This window comes from Prorops nasuta, unplaced genomic scaffold, assembly GCF_024137725.1.
Source record: "Prorops nasuta isolate Cenicafe-Biocafe unplaced genomic scaffold, Cenicafe_Pnas_1.2 PNAS00015, whole genome shotgun sequence".
NCBI lineage: Eukaryota > Metazoa > Arthropoda > Insecta > Hymenoptera > Bethylidae > Prorops > Prorops nasuta.
In genome coordinates, this window is record NW_027116812.1 from 4,951,213 (window position 1) to 4,975,406 (window position 24,194).

General features: G+C 41.1%; 2 protein-coding genes across 2 annotated transcripts in view; one reads left to right on the forward strand and one right to left on the reverse strand.

Annotated features, from left to right (window-relative positions):
• Window positions 1-24,194, forward strand: part of Ten-m (teneurin transmembrane protein Ten-m) — a 388,572-nt gene that overhangs the window by 22,382 nt on the left and 341,996 nt on the right. The gene's annotated exons all lie outside the window — the stretch shown is intronic.
• On the reverse strand, window positions 12,212-15,773 carry LOC136778951 (sialin-like). Its single transcript, XM_066736172.1, has 6 exons — window positions 15,384-15,773; window positions 15,010-15,298; window positions 14,334-14,919; window positions 14,104-14,236; window positions 13,801-14,042; window positions 12,212-13,443 (listed from the first exon to the last, which is right to left on the reverse strand). The coding sequence occupies exons 1-6, from the start codon at window positions 15,385-15,387 to the stop codon at window positions 13,252-13,254; spliced, it is 1,446 nt and encodes a 481-aa protein (XP_066592269.1). The 5' UTR covers window positions 15,388-15,773; the 3' UTR covers window positions 12,212-13,251.

A 24,194-nucleotide genomic window follows, 5' to 3' on the forward strand; every position in this document is an offset into this window, starting at 1 on the left:
TTGCCCCTGTTCGTTCCACTCGATAAGCTGCAACGCCATCGTTCGCCGTCCAAGCATCGATTTCTTCGTCCCTCCACAGTATAGACTACGTCGCTCGGTTACCTCGATCGAATTTACATCTCGAAACATCATTTGGTCAACGAATCAATTGTTTCATCCGAACACAATAAAACGCATAGCACAATGTATAATGTTTATAGACATATATATTTGATAAAATTCCATTCAAGACATCTATGCCTTTGTCGATATAGCTCTTGCACGGAGTCATAAATTCCTTCTCGATTGGTGTTAAATAGATTTATGGAAAGTGTGTGACCCTGTGGTTCAAAGTGTCGAAAGTTACCTTTCAGCATAGCGCATGTCTCGTGGCAGTAAATTAGTATGTTAATTACCTGGGTCGCAATTACCTTAAATCGCGGTGCAGTTTAACCTACACTAAGGCAAAAGATATGGCGCTATCTTTTACAACTATATAGCGATTCCATGGGAATAATTCATAACCACGTTAATTCCATTAGACCACATGAATAAAGCTGAAATATCCTCCAGGATAACGAACGAATCAAAACGTAAAATTTACATGGTGAACGAGCATTATGGCGACTTTTTCCTCCGAAGATATTATTAGCTGATGTAAAACGTTTGGTTTTGGAAGTGAAGACAGATTTGACGACGCATATATAGACGCATGATTCTCGTTAGGTCGCTGGACCGTTTGGTCATAAGGTTTTGGCAGGCGAAACGGAAGAACGGTGGTAGCTGGCAGTAAATCTTTGATGGCAGGCAGCTGGGATCGAGTCGCTGTGCTTAGTGGATGTCATGTGGCAGCCACGTTTGCTCCTGTTCCACGTTTATAGAGAGCTAGCCGCGTTACTAATTGCTCATTAGCTTGGATCACGGACCTATAGACATCCACGCACGCACAGTTTCTGTTTACTTGGCTGGCCAGATGCACGAGGGCTATTTATCCCTCTTATTGCTGCTTTCTATACCTATAGAGCTCGTGTCCTTCATTGATCGACACGACAGTCGATCAGGCAGCAAGCTTTCTGATTGAGCGATCGCCAAACTCCAAACGTTTTCGGAAATTCGATTGTCGCACTCCGAGTAGTATCTCCCCCTTCCAACCCACCGGTCCCACGACCTATAGCCCAAACACTATACGTCAAACCCCATCAGCTGTCGCTTTCCATTGAAGCGTACTCGGCGAATATATCCCAAGTTTGCAAAAGAAGACGACGAGTGAAATACGCTTCTGGGTAGAATCCGAAGAATAAATTTGCTAGCTTTGCGGAAAGTTAATCGGACAGGAGGGAAGGAATATTTGAGGTATTCGAAACTTCCGGCACGCGCGACGACGGCGGGAGTTGCAGAAGCGTCGCCACTTCTCCGAATGAAACGCGAGTGCAGCGGACGCGATTTGTGTTCGCCAAGGAAATTTCTCGAGAGGGCGATGCGACGTTTCGAAATGGTGACTGCTGGGATTCGGCTCTCTCTCTCTCTCTCTCTCTCTCTCTCTCTCTCTCTCTCTCTTGTATATACAACCTTATCATATCTCTCTTATAACGCCCGCTCGTTCCAGTACATGTATCTTTGTAGCTTTTTAGAGGAGCTTCGTTTTATTAATCGCTCTAAATAAATATCTTTCATGGTGGAAAGATTGCTCGTTTCGATAGTTGCTTTTTCTCCAATCGCCCGCAATGATAAACCCTCGGGAACAAAGTCTTTGAGAAACGGCGATTTCCTCGCGTACATGTTTCATCCACGACCCTGTATAATATCGTACAGTTTTCCATTGAAATCGTAGTATAGATACAAGAGTAATTTTCAACGTCTGATAAATATAAGGCTCTTTCGAATAGTAACGCGCTACTACAAAATACATAATGTATCTATGCGGAATGGCATTATGTAAATGTCGATTCGAGCACAAAATGTATCTCACTTTTTCCAGCCTAGCTTCTTTTTGAAAATTCAAAAAGTCTGTCTTTCTCTCTCTCTCTCTCTCTGAAGTTGGTCATATTTTCTCTTTTTTCCCGTATGTATGATCAAGAAAATAAAAAGGGAAAATTTCTCGGGCTGCGCGCACATAGTACTACAGCAGGCGAGCATACGTCAAGTATCTTTCAAAAGGATGCACGCAGCAAGATATGGCCTCATTAAGGTGATATCTCTCGCGCGTACATGGGTGAAGGCAAGAATAACGGGTCGCTAACAGAATTCAGAAGGAGTTGCTGGAAAACGTGAAGTGAGCAAAAGCTAGGAAGCTTCCAGCCGAAACCTTTCCCTCCATGATATTTAACCTAGCACCATTTATAATCTAATCCTTGTCTCTCATAACAATATATTTCACGAGCCACCAACCGTTCTTCTTTCTTTACTTCTCACGAAAAGAGACACTTGGCCATTCACCTCGCTCTTTATATTCAGATAAGTTTCGCTCCCTATAAAAGTAGAAGGAAGAACAACATTAACGCTATCCCGGAACACAAACACTTAAAAACCCTTCGTTATTCACGGGGCATTAAAAAAATAATGTATATTCAGACCTAGGTAAGTGTGCGTGTATGATCTAATAACAAGATTGGTGCAGCTATATACATATAATATAGTCTTGCTTAGGTAGCTATATATATATAGTTACGAACCAGCTTACATTTGTTTTCTCTAGTATAAAATCAAAAGCAACTAATTAATTAGGATATACCACTAGAATCCTCTGATCACGGTTCGTTTCCCACAAGTATCTTACAACATGTTGCAAAATGTAGCACGTTCTTTGAGAGAAGTGGATACAAAAAAATGCTGCAGACACTGCTTCAGTGGATTTGACACAATTTGTGGAGAATATTTCACGACAATTAGAGTACGTTTAATAAATTACCGAAGGAGCCTCATCGCGGCCATATTTAGCATTTCTTCTTGGTTCCTTCCGCCTTTATTTCTGCCGCAGCCTCATCTTTTCCCACGTTGAGCCTGAAGGGGGTTAATTAATTAAGAGATGGCTCGAGGCTCGACCTACATTACCCCTACTGAGTAGTTGAGCACCCTGAAGTGCAGTCGTAAAAGTGTTAGTGGTGGTGGTGGTGGTGGTGGTGGTGCTGCTGCTGCTGCTGCTGCCAGCAAAAACAGATGCGGCACCTTTACGCTCTGAGAAATGGTGCTCGTTTCGGTACCAGCTCATAATAATTAAAGGATAGCAGAATCACCTAATTAAAAATCTCTCGAATCAAAGAAAACTCGACAAGGCCCGAATGATTGTTTTTCCTTTGATACCTGGCTTAGGGATGTACTTGCAGGGGAAAAAATGTGTGAGCTATACACATTAGAGATGCTATAATTACGCCTGAGACACCTTGTTCGCTTCGCGATTATACTTGGAAAAAGCGGCGGATTTAGCTTTGCATAAAACAACATTGGGGCAAAATTAACATTATTTTTCTTGAAAAAGTAAATTAATTATTGGAGCAAAACTGTCTAATTGCATTAAGCATGCAAATTATAATTGAATAATTGGCAAGTTTCGTGAATTTAACAAGTTCTTCCTTGTACTTAAAATGCTCGCCGAGATAAGAATCGGGTTTATATCGGGTAAGGTAACGAGACACGCGAGGTGAAATTAGGTATATCGCAGTTTCTGGAAAAGAAATTTCAGCGAATCCTTTTGGGATCTTGGGGCAAACGCGCCAGATTGTAACGTCAGGCCAAAACTACCGGCTCAAGGCTTTCCGCGGGACGCTTGGCTTGCGTAGTTTGCATAATTGGCCCATAAAAATGGACGTGCCGAGCCATAAAGTAAACAGAGTGCTTCTAGGGCAACTACAAAAGTATCGAATAACCGCTAGAAAAGTTGGATGGTACGCGGTACCGCGGCGCAATTAAAGTGGCGCTGACGGCGTTAACGAGATCCTGCAAATGCCCTTACATCAGTTCTTCCACTATTTTATTTAAGGAGCTTTCATTCTTTTCTTTATGGAAAAAAAACCGATCTTTCGTTCCACTAGAAAAACAATAGCATTTTCGGCTCTCCCGCTATTTGTTTATCCTTCCCTTTTTGTGTTTTCACAAAGTACAACGAAACGAGAATGGGAGAGCGACGTTGAAATAAACCGTTGCATGGCTGTACACACTGGAGTAGGACGCACTCGTTGCTAATTGGTGGTCGTCCGCATCAAAGAGTTGCAAAAGTGAGCCAGGTGCCAGGAACTTGATTCTAGATATATTTATGAACGTCTGATTGCTGACTTCCGCGACGTTTTCAGCGATCCGAGTCATACTCAGGGTGTTTCGAATATTTTCGACAAACTTTTTCTGCAGCATTGTTGGGGATAAAAAAAGGACGCGAAGGAAGGATCATCCCATCGGCGAGAAGTGTTGGAAATTTTTGGCGAAAAGAAGCTCTTCGATGGCCTGTAGTAGTGTATATATATGAAGTAAAAAAGGATTCTTGTAAGGCTTTGGCGATAAGGTCAAGACGTCGGTATGCGTGAGATAATAAAGGATGAGGAAAGCCCGGAAATTTCGCTCGGTGGAAAATAAAATTTCAAATAATGTGCTTTGCTGCCCATAAACCCAGCTCCAATGAGGGCATTCCTTTCCTAACGTCGTCGTCTGGCGTTCGTTCAAACTGCGGAAGGCATACCTTCCGCGTGCATGCACGCACAGTGCAGCTGAAAGCCAGAATATTCGATTGTCTTTGATAAAACATCGCCTATTTCCCTATAAAATGAGAGAAAAAACTCAAGATTTAGCGAGTACTGCAAATCACTCGGATTAGCACTTCCTATACAATGTAAAGGGGGGAGGGATGAAATATGAAACGTGTATTTATACGAGTTGCATTTCGAGGGAACTGAAAATTCGAATCATTCGCTGTTTCCTCTATAGTGAAATAAGAAAAGGAGCAATAACCATGAGATTCAACAAGAAGACTTCATTGCATCCCATTAACACTCGTTCTACAATAGGGAGGATGAAATATGAATGGCTCCTCGTAACTCGAACGAGTTTATCGTGCGTTGGAATAGGTTCTGCTGATATATCAGTCAAAGTGTACATAAAAGAGGTGTGCCCGCTACCTAATAAATCGCGATGAGAATATCATGGTAAATTTTCATAAGACTATCTTAATTCTCCCATTTCGTGAAACATATAGAATGCCGTTAAGGAGGCAATTATCTGCAGGTGTGAAGAATCAGCCATTACACCTGCACAGCGCTACAAAGTTACTCTTCTTCTCCACCCTTTCCATTTCCCCTTCGAAATATTTACTCGACTTTGGGGCAAAGTTATTATATACCTTGAATAAAATATTTTTAACCAGAAAGCCTCAATCATCCAACTCATCCTTCAATTAGCGAGTATCGATTTCGAATATTTCGAGGGCTATATTCTTTGGGAGAAAGGTGAATCCGTCAGGTGGCGCCTCGAACGGAGGGCTGCAGTACTAAATCAGTTGTAACGTAGACTTATAATTTATTGCACCAAGAAGCCAATATTTCTCAACGCAAAGCAAGAAACTCTCTTCGGAAAATAATTTATGTAATATCGAGGATTAGAAAAGGCTTATTTGACTTCGATTATATATAGGTAAACGAGAATTTAGCAATGGGTGCTAATCTTGTTTGAAGCAGCGTCGTCAGGTAACTTAATCATTGCATGCTATGCTTATAGCCACTATTTACTGTTTATGCTGTATCGCGTACTAGGATCGATGTTCCAGCAACTATTATAAGCCCAAGTGCAATAACCAACGCGCACCCTAGCCGTAGATAATCGCCTCGTAATTCACATATCCAGGGTCATTATTATTCATACTTCGAGTGAGATCGTAGTATGCAAAGGCAAATTGCCAGAGAGGCTGGCAAATACCACGCTGTACTTGAATACCTACGTAGTACGTAGTTGTTCAACTTTTCATCAAGCATTACATAACGGCCTCTTATGTATATACACACAGTGTACTGGGAGAAAAAAGATACCAGTTTACTTTTTGCAAGTTAACACCGCATTTTCCTCGTCAAAATTTAATGCACTCTTCGCATGCCAATCTTTTCGCGCAAAGTTTAAAAATCGCGCATTGGATCTGCTCGATGAATCCAATTAAATTTATGTGGTTAGATGTTTTACTATTGCATAAGAAATATATATATAAATATGATATATATTTTTTCTCTCTAATCTATTATATACTATATATACCAACAGGTTCCATTCTTGTTTTTAGTATTCATAAAGTTTGAAGGGAATTCTCACGTTCAGCGAATTCATCGTCGCGCGGGACTGGTGTATCGTGGATGAAAATCGAGGGATTGGAGTATTCCGAGAGAATTGCGTCTCCGCGTGTCAAATGAAAATATGTCAGTGCCAGTCGGTGCGGGCGACCAGTCGAAATCCAAACGCGTCCTCATCAGCATGCGAAAACTTTGCTATTTGTTTGAACACGTTAAATTATGCATGCGCAATATGCCGGCGGATGCGGCAATAGCTGGGGGTGAGCGTACAAGGGGTGTAAGGTGCGCGCGATCAAGTCCGAAGCAGGGGGAGGACTTGTCGAAAAGGGATTTTTCCTCAACGTAATTGAAACGACGATAAAGTGCGAACGTACGAACGTACGCTATGAGTATACGACTATAATAACCCGAAGCTCTTTGCTCGCTCTTTATTGGTAAAATGATCGGCTCGTGTCGACTGTCGCCCAAGGGGCTCTATTAAAATGTGATTAAATTATAAAATCTCCAAGCGTCATCTCTGGATTACTAGCTGCTATTATAGTTTGGCCATTTTTTGCTGACGATTAATTCGAATTACAAAATATATGCAGTGCCGTATTATATACTTGGTTTAATTACATATTACTTATATTATTAGCATAACGCACATTTATATTAATAATTAATGAATAAATATTGGCAAATTATCAGCATCCGTTATTATATGCAGAGTAAGTTTGTAATAAATACCAGATTATAAAGTAAATTGTCATGTCCACCCGTATTTTAACTTTCTATTAAAATCGTGTTTGAAAAATAAACACAGTGGATTGGAAAGGTTTCGCAATAAAATCGGGGAAATAACTGGCTGAGATAAAAATCAAGCGAATCTATTATAATGATAAAAATGATTAGAGTCGAGTTGCTTTAAGGTTCGTCAGTTGGAAAAAGCTATAAATATATACCAATGGGTAATTATAAATAATTGCTTAGACGGAAGGTGAAACTGTCAGACGGATGGATTTATAGAACTTATTTGACGAGCAATAAAATAAGCGATGCGTTTGATTTAATATATGAAGTGAGCAAGGAGTTGCATAATGACGACTGATTAAAGGTTTCTTTCTCGGGAGGGAGTGTAGGCGTATACATATATATGGAGGGTGGTATTTATTTGAGAGTGTGGGAGTTTGGTGGTTGAATAGCTTTAATACTTGTGGAGATTAAAAGTCATCAAAGACAACAGGCCGAGAGGACGAGCTCCGTGCGGACAGACGGAAAATTGGCAGTCCCTTCTGTCATAGTATGTACAAGTGTTTATGTGTGTACGTACGTGTGTATGGGCTTTTACTCCTACGCCTATGCGGCGTTGCGCTGCTGCACTTTTTTTGTCGACAAACGAACGAACGCACGTGACGTGGCCGCGCTAATCAAAATCCGATGCAGCAGCAACGACCGTCGATTAAACGACCCCTTCAGGACCCCTCGTCAGGCTCGGCTGATTTTATACAGGCTCACCCCACACGGGCTCTGCTTTTTCGTGCCGCCTACATCCCCTCTTGAATATCTTTTTTTTTTTTCGAAAACGCCAATCCCCAGAGTCGTGAATAGTTTTAAACAATCTTTTTGATTCTTGCTACGCAGAATCTGGTTTTATTGCGAAGATAAGTTAAAAATACGAATATTAAATGTAATAATAGGCTAAATTTATCGAAGGGATGGAAACGCTTAAAGTTTCTGAAAGGAGAAATGCTTATTTGCGAATCGCTGGTGGATAAAATGGCAAAGGGTGTGCGAAACTAATCTGTAGAAAGTTGGCACGATGCAACAGAAGTCGCTGTGTCAGCTGGTCAATCGAAAAAGGGGTGACCGACTTTTCAGGATTTCCCTCTCGTTCGTCTCTAGTTTTTGCTCTTCCCTTTTCCCAGCAACTTTTACATGCCAACTGGTTTTTTCCCCTACAGAAGAATATGAGTTATTCAGTGGAACACTAGGAACTATACATTAAACAATGTCTAATTTCATGCGGAACTGAAAATGGAGCAGTCTATCCCTAATTTCAACGCGTTCCTAAGCAACTTTTGTTATAACGCGGTAACAACTGAGCGAAGTAATTGAAACTGCAATTGTGGAAAATTTTCAAATTACGCCTTTACTTATGCAATTGGAAATTTACATGCCCTTATTTTCCTAGTCGGCAACAGCCACGTTATACTATATATATAATAGCGAATGAATATTGCCATAATTTTACGAACTGTATATATATTTTATATTATGTGTACCAGGCTACAATAAATACCTGAAGGGGTATTTCTATTGTTTCGCAACTATAACGACCAAATTCGGGCACAAGTGCAATTAAATTAGAAATTCTGGCAGAAGCACGCATAGATGCACGTGCGCAGCCTGCACGAGCGTTGAGACTTTAATGGCCGCGTCTGGAAGGGATCTCAACTCGAAGGAGTTAAAGGAGAGCCTCGGGCATCCATTAACCAACAAATAATATCGCTAACAAACTTTAAAGCGTCGAACGAAAGAAAATGCAAAATCGTTTGTTTTTTATTTTTTTTTTCTTTCTTTTTTAAGTAGTTAATTTTGAATGTCGAGTCGTACGAGTTAACTTGAGAATTCTTAAATACGAAACAAATCTATGGAAGCTTTAAAGGGTGTTTGGAAAGGGTTTGTAGGATGAAAGAGTTTAAAGCGAAGCCTGGAGCGTTAACGGCTGAATTTAGTGAGCGCCCGTCGCTCCGCAACTTTATTTTCCGGCCGCCGCGCCGCGTTGCAGAGCTGACCCACATTCCAGCCACGACGGGACTTGATCGATTTGGCAAGCCGCAACGAAACAGTCCACGTTTTCTATAGGAAATGCAATATTTGCTTTGCTGCTGCAACGCCCAAAAGAAATCCTGGTAAAACATATTGGCCTCCAGCGTAATCCCTTTTGCAATATTCTTTTATCACGTCGTCCAGTGAAAAACCAGCCATTTCCGCTGTGTTTTTAATCCCGATAGAACTCCCGATCGTACCAAATCACAAAAACTCTCTGTAAGTATTCAAAAATTAATTTTAACAAGTAGAGGGAGGTAGACGAAATTCGACCATGCGTACCTACATATAAAGATAAGCGATTTATATAGAATTTATAAAGAAAAGTGTGTTACTAATTTAAATAAGAACAAAGCAGAAGTTTCTATGTAAATATTCTACTTAAAGGTAGAAAATAAATAAGTTTCAACATTCATAGTAATAAAGGAAAGCTACAAAGCTTCGGTCCACTTAAAGAAACCGCTCTCCTAGTTTATTGCCCTTCGCAATCTAAAATGAACCATCGATTATGATAGGCGCAATAATCCTGATGTAGTTTTATTTATTCTTTTTAGGGATAACATTTGTCTGAAACAGTGTGCGACGTTTGAGCCTTGGATTGTCTCTTTCAGCTTTGTTTCTTCAAATATTTAACAAAACCCCAAGTAAACTTTATTTTCTTTTATTCTTTTTCTTCTCCCTACCTTTACTAATGTTTTTCTTAAAGCGTGCATGTAATTATGGCAGGTTTTTCAGCTATTTGTTTATTTCAAGAACTTTATATGAAGCAGGCTTTGCGCTTCTTGCTACTGAATATGATATGGCATGTCCAATTTAAAAAATTACAAGACGGGTCAACGTACGCAGTACATTTAAAAATTTTCAAACAACTAAATAAATACATTTTAAACTTTGGTTAAAAAATATATCATGACTGTTCCTATTTGAGTAAATTTGCTCTCTGAAAATACAGTAATAAAAGTCTTGTTATTTACTTCAGAGCGATATGGATTTTTATATAAGCTTTATTGAAAATTATATCAGAGATTTGGAGATAAGAGCAAATTTTGTTTGTTTGTAATTAACTAGAATGCGTTGGACATAACAATTAAAACTGTAGGCTCCTATTTTTATGCATTAGGCATTTCATCTGTTTACAATCACAGAAAAATACGTACTATATGTATAACAATATATTCCTCTAGCTATATCAATCCACACAATCAAATTAAATTTTTCGTACAGTACGCAATACAGGGTGTTTTTCTAGCAACACGCAGCATATAGAATCATATGTTAATATTTGGTTTCAACATTACCCATGCATTTACTATAGTATATAGATTTTTAATCGCATTAACGGTTTAATAACTTTTACCGTTCGCTATAAATAAAAAATTTTTCTCAAATAATCTCACTCACACTACGTTTATATTAATATACTAAATTAAACCAAACGTGGTAATGCTGAGTGCAGCAGTCAAATGAGAGAAAATTTAGTTTATTCTGCAATTAAAAAAAAAGTCTATACACAAACGATTATCGATTATACGAGTGGTATGAAATAACAAAAGGATTAGACGCCGAATAATACAGAAGTATGGCTCCATTGACGAATGGAATCCGTTTCACAAGAACTGAACATAGCATATTTCGCGCTTTTCAATTTAATTAACTGGAGCAACACGCGCTTGGCACTCCTCATCTCGGCTGGTGGATTTAATAAGAGAAGTAAGGATTTGTGCTTTGATCGAAATGAAAGAAAACAAGCGTGCTTTATAAGGGAATGTATAATATAAAATGGGAATAGAAGAGGCGGAGAGCGTGGGTGGATTGGATAGGGTCTAAATGGAGTCTAGGGGGTAGGTTCGCGCTGGTTCTGGCTGGCACATTTGCCAGACTTTGCCGTCATCCTCGGCTTGGCGGGTCTTGGCGTCTGGTACGTCGTGCAAGCTCTTATTAAAGGTGGCGATTTATCGCTAGTAATAACGGTGCGGTCTGGCGTTGCGGCGAATGTCTCCGAGAGCTCCAGGAGCTTCTGCGAGCAGAGGAGCTTCGAAGCTCGGGATGGTTTCATTCCAGCGTCCCATTGGCCGATGGCGTCGCGCGGGTTATCAAACAGCGCGGAGCGCGTGTGCGCGGCTAGATTAACAATTCCTGACATTTTAGTGGCGCCCCGGATGCGTTAACGCCACTTCAAGTACCGGCGCGTCCGACTGTAACGAGCGCTAAGATTGATTAACCGTCTCCCGGAGGCCGCAACTACTGTACCGCGCGCACCCACCACCAACTCGAACGCTCTTTCGCTCGTGCGCGCATCTACCACTTGAATAATTACTCGCATAACATCCGAAACTACACCCACCTCTTTCCATGCACCCTTCGCTCCCTCGCTCTAAATCAACATCCATTTCTCTAGCTATGTGTGTATATATATAGCTCTGCAACAACTAAAGTATTATACGAAAATTATTTTCTAATGAGCTAATCGAGTTGGACAAAATACTCTGCAGCCCGCGGAGTAAAGCCACTGCAGGATAATCTGCAGCAAGACGCTATTGGAAAAAGAATCCCAGATATGGTAATAGGTCCATTAGCTTTCTTAAACAATGAATTTCGCGCTGCGAAGCCACTTACCTAAGCGATTCCGAGATAAACGAAATGTATGTAGAGCTTGCAGACCAGCAGCGTCACATCTCCCGCATTTCCAATCAGAAAATGCCGCTTACCCGGAATATTCTGTATAGAATGGCTCCATGAATTTCACAGTTTTTCCGATTGGCTCTCGTGCGATTGCAGGCTTATCGACGATGCATATATGTATATAAAGTTACACGAATCGGAAAATCGTTCTTCAACGTTTATTTCCACCATGAACTTCGATCATCTTACGCCATTTGTCTCATGAATCGTTATGGGTCCCTAAAAGAGGCCTGTCCGCGCGGAGCAGCACCTGCAGAAAGCGAGAATCTTCAATTTCTTTCCAACCCCCACACCGCGCCATTGTGATTCACTCGTTAATAAATTCAGAGTAATTAACACCGCTATTATGAATTGGTGCGACGTGCTCGCCTTCTTTTTCTCCCTCGATTCATTTATTATTGGAATTTTTTCATAAAGAGTTCTCGAGAAAAAAAGCATGGGAAATGGATAGGCGTGGGTATTCTCATCAAAGTTACAAATAATACAAAATAATAGTATATATTTATTCCATAAATAGCACGCGCGGAATAAATGATTTAAATGCAAAGAACGCTATATAAAAATAAAATATTTGCGTTATGTTGGCTTCAGCGTATACTACGAACTGCGATTATACATTATTTCAAGAAATACGAAAGATTTTTCTCATCAAATCGTTGCTCATTCATATTTAGTTTTGAATTTTAGGCCTCTGGTTTAGTCGTCGTCGTCATCGTTGTGAATATTAATTAGAGCGGATTTTTCGTCGTGTTTCAACGTTGAATCGTCTGCAGTTTGACCGTGTTGATTCCATCAATCATATTCTCTTTCGGTTTTTAATTGCAGCGAGACTCATTACCGGAGTGGACACAGCCACATGTGGTCCGGAAATAGAAGGCAACGCTATATTTCAAGTGCCATAAATATTCGCTGCTTCTTTTTTCTCGTCTCTAATCGTTTCTTTTGCCGCGTTACTTTTGCGTCTAATTGGAGTAAATGAGAATATTTTCGTCGAACCTCTCCTAATTGCCCGTTCAATCAACAAGGGTGGTCCTTCTAATTATTCTCAATACAGGATGCGCTCTACAAAGTATAAATAAATATATATATATATATATATATATATATATATTTATATATGTGTCTCACCAGCTCGTTTAAGAGATTTTCGCGAGTTTTTACGATTTCGTCGAATCCGTTGCGAGCTGATTTACGGCTTGTTTCACAGATTTTTAAGTGCTATAAATTCTAAGCTTCGCCAGTACCTGTTTTATCGGCGCAATTAAAATCTTTATTGAATATATATCGAGATATCCATCACTTTCCTGCCTGCATATATGTCCTAACAGAAGAGCCAAATTTCACGGTACACTTATACAGTTGCCAAATGAAGCGTGGGAAAAGAATGTTACACAGAGAAGGAACAACAACTGTAGCACTTTAAACTTCGTACACTATAACAGCTAGTAAGCAAGTTCTTCTGATGAAGATTAGCGCGACCAATCGCTCGACTCGCAGAAAGTTTTGAGTATTTTGTCTCCTATCAGACTTTTGACACTGTTTCCTTTTGACTTTGATTACTAGTCGCTGCAGAGGCCTTCGCCGCAGCATCTGTACCATTAGAATCGTTCCAATCTTGAATCTGTGCTGAACCGAAAAACGTGAATATGATAAAGCCAGCCACCTGAGCTGCCACGACTATGTAGAAAGCTATTTTCCAATTGGCGATAGTATGCTGTAATAAGGAAAAACAGTATAGGTCAGCGATAAAAAATAAATTGGCAGTTATCAAATTTACGCGGAGCATACATAAATCAGATATTGATTTTAACATCGAAACCTTTAAAGTTTAACTCGCACTGTTCATAAGTCCGCTATCAATATGCTCGGGTTACGATAAAATCTATATAAGAAACCTGCAATTACGCGATCAATATCTGAGCGATAGCGGTAGTGCGAATACGGTCATTTATTTCTCATGTTTGTTTGATTATTGAAGTAAAGAGCATGACGAGCCGGCTCTAAAGATTCATGAGCAAAGCTAGTCTTCGAGCTGTTCGGTGAATTATCGATAGATATTTTTTTAACTCACTCCACTTTCGGTTAAAACTCCAACCAGAGCCGGTAGCAAAAATGCAGAAATGGTACCAGGAGTATTCGTGATTCCTATCATGATTCCAGCATAGTTTGGAGCCAAATCGTTGTGATTAACAAGATGACCCAAAGCAATAACCCCGCAAACTGTAATGCTAGTAACTAACAAAGCTGAAGAGGCCGTCCGCTCACAGCCAATATTCACGATTATCACCAAGAAAATCGATGGTGGAATCGTGCCTGAAATTCGAATTATTCGCATAAAAAACTCGTCAGTTTAACTACTCATTAAAATACTCACTGATGCCCACTGCAATTTTTCTTGCCACAGTCTGCGTCCAGAAACCCCTTCTTCTTCCATAATCCAAAAATTTTCCCAAAAAAGGATAAAGGATGGCATTTAAAGCGTAAGGTAAGCAATTTAACGTAGCGTTCTATAGGAAACGAGGTAGGAGTTCATTATTATTAAAAAAAATTCTTTGAATTAATATAAATAAATTGGCACTTTTTTAGATAAACTATGTTGATTACCGATTTAATATCGAATCTCAGGATTCTGTTCATGTAGAGTGGAAGATTCGTGAGTAGAAAATACCAAGCAAAATTGGCCAAAGTGTTGGTTAAGAGTAGAGCGTGAAATGGAACTGATGTAAACATGGCTTTCCACGGTACGTCCATCTGTTTTGATCCCGGTGATCGATGACCATAAGAGTTGATAATTAATTGCCTCTCTTCCTCGGTGATGTATTTCTGGAATTCTGGACTTTCGGCGAAGAATATTTGGTAGACGAAACACCAGATGAGGGGCAACGTGCCGTGGATGTAAAATATCGCTTCCCATCCGATGGAGTCGAGAATGTATCCAGCGGACAATATCGATACTAGGGTACCGATTGAAAATCCTGCATTAATAACAGCCACCCAAGTGCCCTTTTCCTCGTACACGAGCCATTTGCCAATGAGAACGTTTATTATTGGCAGGTTAGCTGCGCTTGCGGCTCCCATGAGAAATCTTAGGACGTACATGACCTCCAGGACATTGGCGGCTAATGGCATTAGAAGAGTGATCACGCAGTTCGCGTATATACAGCCTAATAATACTTTTTTCGTATTAAATCTGAAAGTAGGACAATGCAATCACAGGCAAATTATTTAAAATATTAATTCCGTGTGCTATATAGTCTATAAAACAGAAACGAGAACTAACCTATCCGCAAAATATCCAGCAGGAAAATTGGCAACGAGGTATCCAACAAAAAATATGCTGATGACCATTCCTTGCTGGGTGGTGGACCAATCGTAAGGACCATCGATATCAACCGATTTATCCTCAGGTTCGATATGTTCACATTCCAGAGATATATTATGATGGATACTTTGATTTTTCACGCTTTTCACCATGCCGATAATAGCAATAGGCATATTCACTTTCAGTCCATAAAAGATCGAATTAGCGATACATAGCATTACAGCATAATAATAACGAATTCTCGCAGCTGTAAAAAAAAACAATATATTCACCGCTGCGAAGAAAATCGATTTTTAAAGTTGTGGTGAAAATTTGGTGAAATCGTTACGTACCCATTTTTATGTTGTTTGCAAGTGTAGCGGATCGTTCAATTATCTCGGTAGTATTAATAGCGGGAATCTCGGTCCTTAGTTTAAATAGTCGAACAGTCAATGAGGTTTAATGGTGGTAGTTGTCTGGACAATCGAAGACATTTTAGTGCGCGCGCCGAATCTTCACACTGTCATCAAATTCCACAAACAATTACAGTACTTAATAAGTAGCAAATTCTTTTTGATAGTTTTGTTGTCCCTTCATCAGTCGTCTAAATAGCATTGCCAGATTCGATCGGAGTTAGTGCTGAATCGTCGTTTCTCCGGCACAGCGCACGGACGACTATCGAGTTTATCATTAACGCAGAAACATTGAGCTCTCGCTCGCTTCTCCTTCTCCGGCAAAATTACCCTCGATAAAAAAAACTGTACCCAGTGTAAACCGTTACTCGCTCCTTTCGCCAGACCCAATAATCCCTTGGCGATGGTAGGTTACATTGCCAAAAGCTCGCAGTCCCTAATTTATAAAGTTCATAGTTGGAAATTAGCAAGTCTCAAGTTAAAAATTAACATTCAGTTTCGTCAAACTCATGCCCTATACGTAAATTTTTCCATACGTTGCAAGGACGATTAAGTATAAGATATAGAGAAAAAGCTTAAGGCTTGAGACAGCATGAAACTGAACTTGGCAATCTTGTTAGTTTGATCGATATACGCGTATATGTGTAGTGTATATCGATGCAATTGTAGCCTACACGTGTTTCCTTGGCAGATGAAGCGCCGCCGCGTCTTGCTTACATTTTATAGCCGTTTATTAGGACCTATATAATTTGTGAACCTTTTATCAAGCGAAGGCTAAATAAATATTGTCCGACGAGAGAATAAATAGATTCTTTATTCTTATTGTCATAAAAATGAATAAATAAAATTTAATGAAGTATTTATTTTTACTCAATAGTATTTATATGATTTCGAAGTAATAATCGTCACTGATATTCCTTTTTACGAAAAATGGATTTATTCGCTTTTCCTTTCAAGTTTCTTGATTAAAGCTGCATTTTTGAACTAGTTCACTGAAAACATAATTTTTGCAAATGATTTCTAGAAAAAATCGTTATGATAAATCTCATTTGATAAGAGTGAAGAATCCACTTACTCTCAAGACAATATTTATTTAGCCTTCACTTGATAAAACGGCTCACAAATTATATATAGGTCCCAATAAATGGTTATAAAATGTAAGTAAGATGCCACACGATGCGGGATTCATTTGCCTAGGAAACACGTACTACATTTGCATTGATAGACACGATGGGTATGTGTATGAAGACCGTGCATACTAACACAGCGATAGTGAAGCGAGAATGTGTAACTGCATATGTGTATACGAGAAAAGCTCACCAAGAATGACAAAAGTTACTGACATAGATTGTACTATACATTCTCATCGTGATATCATTGTGTTATTGGTATATGCAAATAGCGAATATCAATAAACTAACAAAATCACCAAGTTCGACTTAATACTTTGTTACATTTTATGCTACCTCTTCACACAACATTTAAAAAATTAACGTGATAACCGACACTGATACAAGTTTTCATAAAAATGGATTTACTCGGCTCTCCTGAAAATCTCCTAAATTGTACTTGCCTCTGGAATTAGCCGAGCTTAATAGATAAGACTGTTCAGTTTAGATTCCCTCACGTATCGTCTGGTCGATATACGATTTGATACTTTAAATTTCAAAAGGGAATAAAAACAAAAAAGAAAACTGATTGGTATATCGTTCTGTAGAGTTGTTATGTTCAGATTACTTACAGTTTTTGCCAGACATGCCTCCGAGTAATCGCAACCTAAGTCCAGATAGCCGTACAAGGCATCAGTTGATTGAGAGAAAACAAATTCAGCTGGAACTATCTCCCGGGGAAAAGATAATTCGCGCAGTTCGATTGGGATTGGCCGGACGAAGTGGGTGCGGCAATTATGCGACGAAGCGACAGAATAAATAAAGCAAAAAGAGTGACGAAATTGACGAGCGAGCGCGAGAGAGTAAACAGAGCTCGCTGGAATATTTCGCAACACTCATTCTTATCAATCACAAGCGTTGCCTGGAAATTTATGCGTAACGTTTGGTAAAACTAGAAGACTCGAGACGTTTATACATATAGATGATTTGAGAAGATAGTTTATATTTTGCATATCTCCATTGAGCTTTATCGAAAGTTTCATCTTAATACCCTGATGCATGCATGAGTATCGCTTTCGTGTCAACGTCGTATAGCCTGGGTCAAGCAGGAGCTGATAGATACCCGACATCGAAATACTGCTTAATATTTATAGAGTGAGGATAATGGGGTGCCCCCGGAGGGTTCACGTCTTACCGAATGAAAAACGTCCCTCCAAGACCCTCTCGCTTCGCCTCCCCCCGCCAGACTAGATTTCTATAGTCATCCGATAGCTAGGGAACTCGTTCTAAATTACATTTTACGCACGATGCTACCTGAATAACCTCGTTATGTATAAATAACAGACATAACATTATCTCGAAATTAATTATCAACTAAAACGACTCGTGAGGCCATCCAGTCACCCGCGCTATACAACAATAAAGAAACAAATGAATTTCGTTTTACCATTCCGCTTCATGGTGTGAGTATTTCAGTAATAAAAAAAAAACGAGAAAAAATAAACTGCCGTGCCATGTTTAGTCATTTAAAAGCGATAAAACTGGGCAGCATGGTGAGATGGTGATAATTTATGTGACGATAAACGCATCGGCGAGTTGAAAATTTACGTAATGGATGAGCGAAGAATCTGCATATTTTTCTATCCGCAAAATCATCGAGATTAATTCATGGCTGGGCAATGCGGTGTTGAGGAATGCGATGATATGCATTCCAGAAGGGCTAATGCGGGATATTATCGCGATTAAATGCCTGACGAACGTGGGTTTGACCCTTTCAAATGCTTATCGGTTAGCATTCGTTCTGGATCTGGTTCATTCGACAGTGCTATGCACGGTGAGCAGTGCAACAACGTGACTGACAATCACAATATTTTCTCACTTGGATCTATTTCCAAAATGAGTGACAAGCCTGACGAAAGAGGAAAGAGCCCATTGAACCACGCGTTCGTTCGCTCGACTTCTCGGTAAAATTTGCGACAGCCTCTCGACTACCAACTATCACGCGTGCATGGACGTGAAAAGAATGACCAGGCCTTATGGTAGCAATGGAGGCCAGGCTGGTAAAATTGATGAATAAAATTCGTTAGTTGGGGATTGTGAAGGAAATTTGTGGACGGTGTGGCAGAGGGAATAAGTTGAAAAAGATTGGTGTAAGAAATGCGCGTATAGCTCGTATGTGTAGAGTCCTCCACCTGGCACGGTCGGACAGGACAATGACGCCATGCGCGACCGATTAGACAAGGCGGTGGAGGAGAAGTCACGGAGGAACCGAGGAACCGGTCTGAGAGGATTCCGCGTGCATTGTTCAAGCCGCTGCCACCTCGATCCACCAAGCAAACACGAACGCCTTCGAGCTCCGCTGCGCTCCACTGAAAAGCCGCGTGCTCGCTCAACGAATAACAATTAGCCGCGGAAACTCGGCCCCCGAGAGCTCGCTGCTCGCCACTAACGAACGCCAGCTTCCAGCTTTTTCGCTCCCCTTTTTCTTTTGCCCGGACCACCTGCGATGCCGGGAAAACTGCTTTTCAGCCAAACATCTTTGAAATCAAGCCACTCTTCTCGCCGAGCACTCAGACGTCCTCGTTTAACGGCTCGAAAGAGATAAATGCCTGCATTTATACCACTAAACACCAATATTCATCTCTGAGAAATGTTATGTACGTGTATATATATAAACCGATTAATCGCTTAGGAGAGACTCGGTGTTATTTTGCTGAAAAGATTAAGACCAGTTGTTTGTATCCGTGTGTCTGTTGAAAAAACTTTGGATATGCTTTTTAAAAGTAGTCACCGGTCAAGTGCGTGTTTATATACAAAGTACTGTAACGTTGTGTATATCTACAACGAGATCGGAGAAACCATTTATCATTCGCGAGGGCCATTAGCGATTATCAGGCCGATTTGCGAGACGCATGCGCAAGGAGGTTTGGGAAACGCGGGACTTTTGAATTGCGGAGTCTTGAAGGAGAAGCTGCGTCTCGCGGGATACCGGCAAAAATGTACACGTAGACGAATGCCACGAATGGTTGATATATGCGGGCATTAGTTACACGGGAGATGTATGAGCTTCTGCGCCGTCACTCTCCCAGCTCTGTCAGATTCCAACGTCCCCAGACGTAATCGGACGACCCATATTTCCCCGCCGCAATGCGTCAACCCCTTGCGATTCCTTCCGGGCCTTCATTTTTCACCCCTGCTCTCTGTCTGACTCTCTCTCTCTCTCTCTCTCTCTCTCTCTCCCCCCCCCCCCTCCCCCTCCCTTTCCAAATTCACCTTCCGTAGATGTCGTCGCACGCTTCACCAAAACTAAAAATACGTTTGAATAATACATTACAGTGACCATTCGTATATGGTTTGATCAAACTAGAAACGTGGCAAGAGTATTATAATAAAACGATGGCTATTGGATTGTTATAAAGCGTTTCTTTGCTCTTCGAGTTTACACAACTTTCACTGTCACCGGCAGCTTCCGCCGACTGGTCTCCGCATCTCTGAATGAAATACTAACGATGATGGATGAGCGACTATCTCGTTTCGTCTTGTTCAGTCGGTTGATAAAAAGGGAAACAAACCAATGGACGCTGCGTTCCACAAAATCGACCATCGCTTAAAAAGCTAGCCGACACTCAAATATCGTGACAAGCTGTATATCCAGCTCCGCAGAAAACTGTAAATTTCGTCTCTTGTATAATATGTAAAAGTTACGAGCCGAAGCTATAACAAAAATGACAGGCTCGCTGTTGTCTTGAAAAATTTTAAAAAATTCGCCAATAAGCATCGTAATGTTCCGGGGAGTTTAACAATTTTTTTAAAAGCATCGTAAAGTGTCAGCACTAGGAGTCGAGTTACGGGTATCTCTACGGGAGACTTCTAGAGTGATAGATAGAGCATTCCCTCCCTACCTGTTGGGGTGAGCTCGTTCCAAAGAGCTTTTCAGGGACAGGTAAAGCACACCGCGAGGGTTGTAGGCCCTTTATCGCATTAGAGCAGACCAGACGTGTTTCGGATAAAACCGAAATGTCTTATGGATCCTGGACACGAATGATATGATCCTCTTAATATGTCCGGTCGCTGGCAAGTATTATGATACGCCCTCTTTCACTTACTAAGCCGGACGATGAAGCCCTGCCGTACGTCGGCTTACACACGCATATTGATGCTTCAGGTATAGATATTAATACGTTAACTCGGTGAAGTCCCATAGTCTTGCATCACACGCATACGAAACTGCAAGAAGGAACGTTGATTCGATAGAAAATTTTGTACAAAGCTAGTTGGAAAATTTGGATGCACTCACTGTTACAGCTGATATATTTGACAACGCGTGATATGGTGCGACACCGCATATCTTTCCATGTTCAAGGATACTTTCTAAGCGACCGAAGGTCAAGTCTGCAGACGCTTGATCATTAAAAAACTTTCCCAGCTGGTGAAGCTGTCTGGGAACGCGACATCCAAAAAGGATAAATCGATAACATTTACACCAGTCGTGTCAATAATAAGAGGCACGCACGACTCACGTCCCTCCAGGATGACTCATTTCGTACGACTTAAAAGCGATGATACGTGAGTCCCAAATGCTAATATGGACGATAGCCTGTCGTCTCGGCTAAATTTGGAAGAAAATCATGTCTTAATAGAAAAACTCGTTAAGAACGTTAATGTGAAAAATTATCGTATACGATAGTGAAGCTCGAGTGAAAATGTTAGCAACAGGATAAGAGTTGTATAGAGGAGAGCTAGAACGGAAAGAGGGTTGTGTTTTGGAGCACGCGAGTCTCGAGTGCCAGTTCGGGCAATTGGAATATCGTGCAACTACGACGAAATGTACACGTTAACGTGCCGCAATCGCCAGTCATATCAGTGATTCCGGGAATCCTTCGGGTACTTCCTGCGTGGCCGACGAGCCATGCCTAAACTCTATTCCAGGTACGTAATCCGTTTGCTTTGCGGAAATCGTGCCAGTTCACGTAGCCCGCGCCAGGATCGTCGAAATACTGCAACTCTGTTGCTTTGTCGGATTCTCAAAATTCAGAAATGCCAAAACTTCCTGTAACTCTATTATTTACGAGCGTGGACGAATTTGGTAGTACAAGTGTCCCACGTTGTTCGAAGATTAAGGATCATCGTTATATCTGTAGCAATAATAATTTCACTGGTAGTCTCTTTTGTCGTGAGGATTTCCTCGAGAGTGTATATCGAAAAAGAATGCAGGAGCCGTTCGGTTGATGATCCGAGTTACGGGATGAGGGATAGCCTCGAACGACGAAGATTCCGACTAACGATCAAGCTTGTCCTTTTGTACCTCAATTTTTCGGGTTTAATGAACGTTTTGTCATTCCACGAGGGTCTCGGAATCCAGTCGGAGTTTTGAGCGTAGCGCGAGTGACGCGCTATTCTGACGAGGTGTCTCGCAGGGTGTTGCCGACTAAGCACATTTGTAAGTCGACGCGCATTATGATATCCGGTGTGTGCAAGAGAGAGCGCAAGCGAGCAAGCACTCGCGTATTCGCGCCCAGCGTTGGTCCACAACGACGAGAGAAGGTGCGACACTCGTCTTGTTACGGCTACAAGATGTCCTCATTATCGCGACTGACGTTGATGACGATGCAGTCCCGACTGAAGCTGTGAATTCCTGATTCGTCGGACGACAAGGGAGTCCCGCTACAAGAGCCATATGAACTCGTTAAGAGTATCTTCAATCCCCCGAGGAGAACCCTCGTCGACACTTTCCACAACTCCCATTCTTTCACTTTCTCTTTTTTCCCCTCAGGGTCCATAATTTCGTGAATACAAATAATCTCCCGATCTCTCAATTTTCACCCTCCATTCCCTAATTATTTTATTTATATTCTTGCGAAACAATATTTTCTCGCTTCACTTTCGATCTGCTAAACTTGCAAATAGAAAAAGTTTTCCGTTCGGTCGAAGGGAGAAGGTGGGAAAGCAGTCGCAGTCGCACGGAGAGAAAGAAATTTACGAGTATTTTGATGGAATTGTTGTCGCGCGGTTTGATCAGAAAGTTGCTTCGCGAGGAATTAAGAGAGTTGCAAAGTGCTCCGGTATCTTGTTATCGAGTGACCTTTGATCCCTTTGATTGATTTCGTTGAGGCGTGTTCGTGTGCCAAGCCAGCCTCCTCTCGATTCCTCTTCCATCTTCTCCGTTGCTGAGTGAGAGGGAGAGAGAGAGACTTGCGGGGAAGGGGGGTGGGGAGAGTAAATATCGCCTGTCATGCTCCTTAATTCAGTCCATTGTGCTCGACATTCTTTCCGTACCGCGAAGTTTGCCGCATGCCAAGCCAGCCAATGCAAGTGCGAATTTATTCTAACATCTAAGCTGCTTGAATTGAAAATCCGACCTATTTCGGGTCCCCAGCTGCCAGCAGCACCGAATAAATGCGAAGCCGACGAGGCGAATAAATAAGAAATAAGCATGATGGAATGAAGAAAACCGAAGAGAATATAAAAAGCTTCTGAAAGTTTTGCGGATTTATTGCCAAACCAGGCTGCAAGTATCGCACAGTATGTACTGTGCCCGCGTCAAAATCGAGAGACCGATTTGTTTTCCTGACGAAAATAAATTGCCAGCAGCCACTATTAATGATTCTAATAATGAAATTCTACTTCAATTTGCCGAATTCCATATCGCGTCGGATTCATAACGTATATTTGCGTAGAGCAGATAGCACAAATACGCCATCACTATCGCAATTCGTTATTATGCCTCTTCATATATCGTAGAATTATAATACAACAGTCACCATGCACTGATATTAATAGTAAAGTATAAGCTTTAATAAATCACGATAGAAATACAATAATACGCGTTATATTGTCCGCATATACATATGTATGTATATATTTGTTTGTGCAAGGCTGATTTGTTTATAGAGATTCGTTTAATTCCTACATATAAATATGGCCCAGGAAAGAAATAAGTCGGAAGGTAATTCGGATTTTCACAGAAAAAGTTTGTCCGGAAAGTCGGTAAAATAGTTAAGAAAGGATTGCGTCAGCAGGTAGCCTTGATGCAATCTAGAAGTCGGTATATATCACACGAATCCAGTTGCAATGGCGTGTAAGATGGACAAAATGTCGCTTTTAATATCCCGTATCTGTTGAATCTGCACTGGCGTTGCGGCGGCGACTGGCGAAGCGAGGCGAGACGCGACGTGGCGCGGCTCGGCTCGGCTCGGCGCAGCCAGGCTTCGACGTCCCGCGGCGAGGTTAGGAGCTGGAATGAGGTAAGATTTTTGCCGAGGCACCACCATTTCCCGCGATAAAATTCCGAAGGCGGAGCCCTTCCTATATACGTGCCTCTTTGTTCGATAAGAATCTCTTTCCGCTATTCATGAGTGAGCTGCTGGAACGTAAACAATTGTCGCATGGCCTTCCAAATTATTACCACAACTTCCTCTACGTGTAAACAGCCAGTTTACCATTGTTGCATTGGCTAATTAGCGGATAATTGGACTGTAAAACCTCGCAATAGTTCAATAATGCAATTGTATCAAGGTAACTGCGAAGCGAAGGATCGGGAGGAACGAGCTTGGGATGGAGAAATCCGTGGACAGATATGTCAGGAATAACGTCAGGAGACAAATTTCATATGCGACGTAGTATTATTATTCGTTTGGAGAGA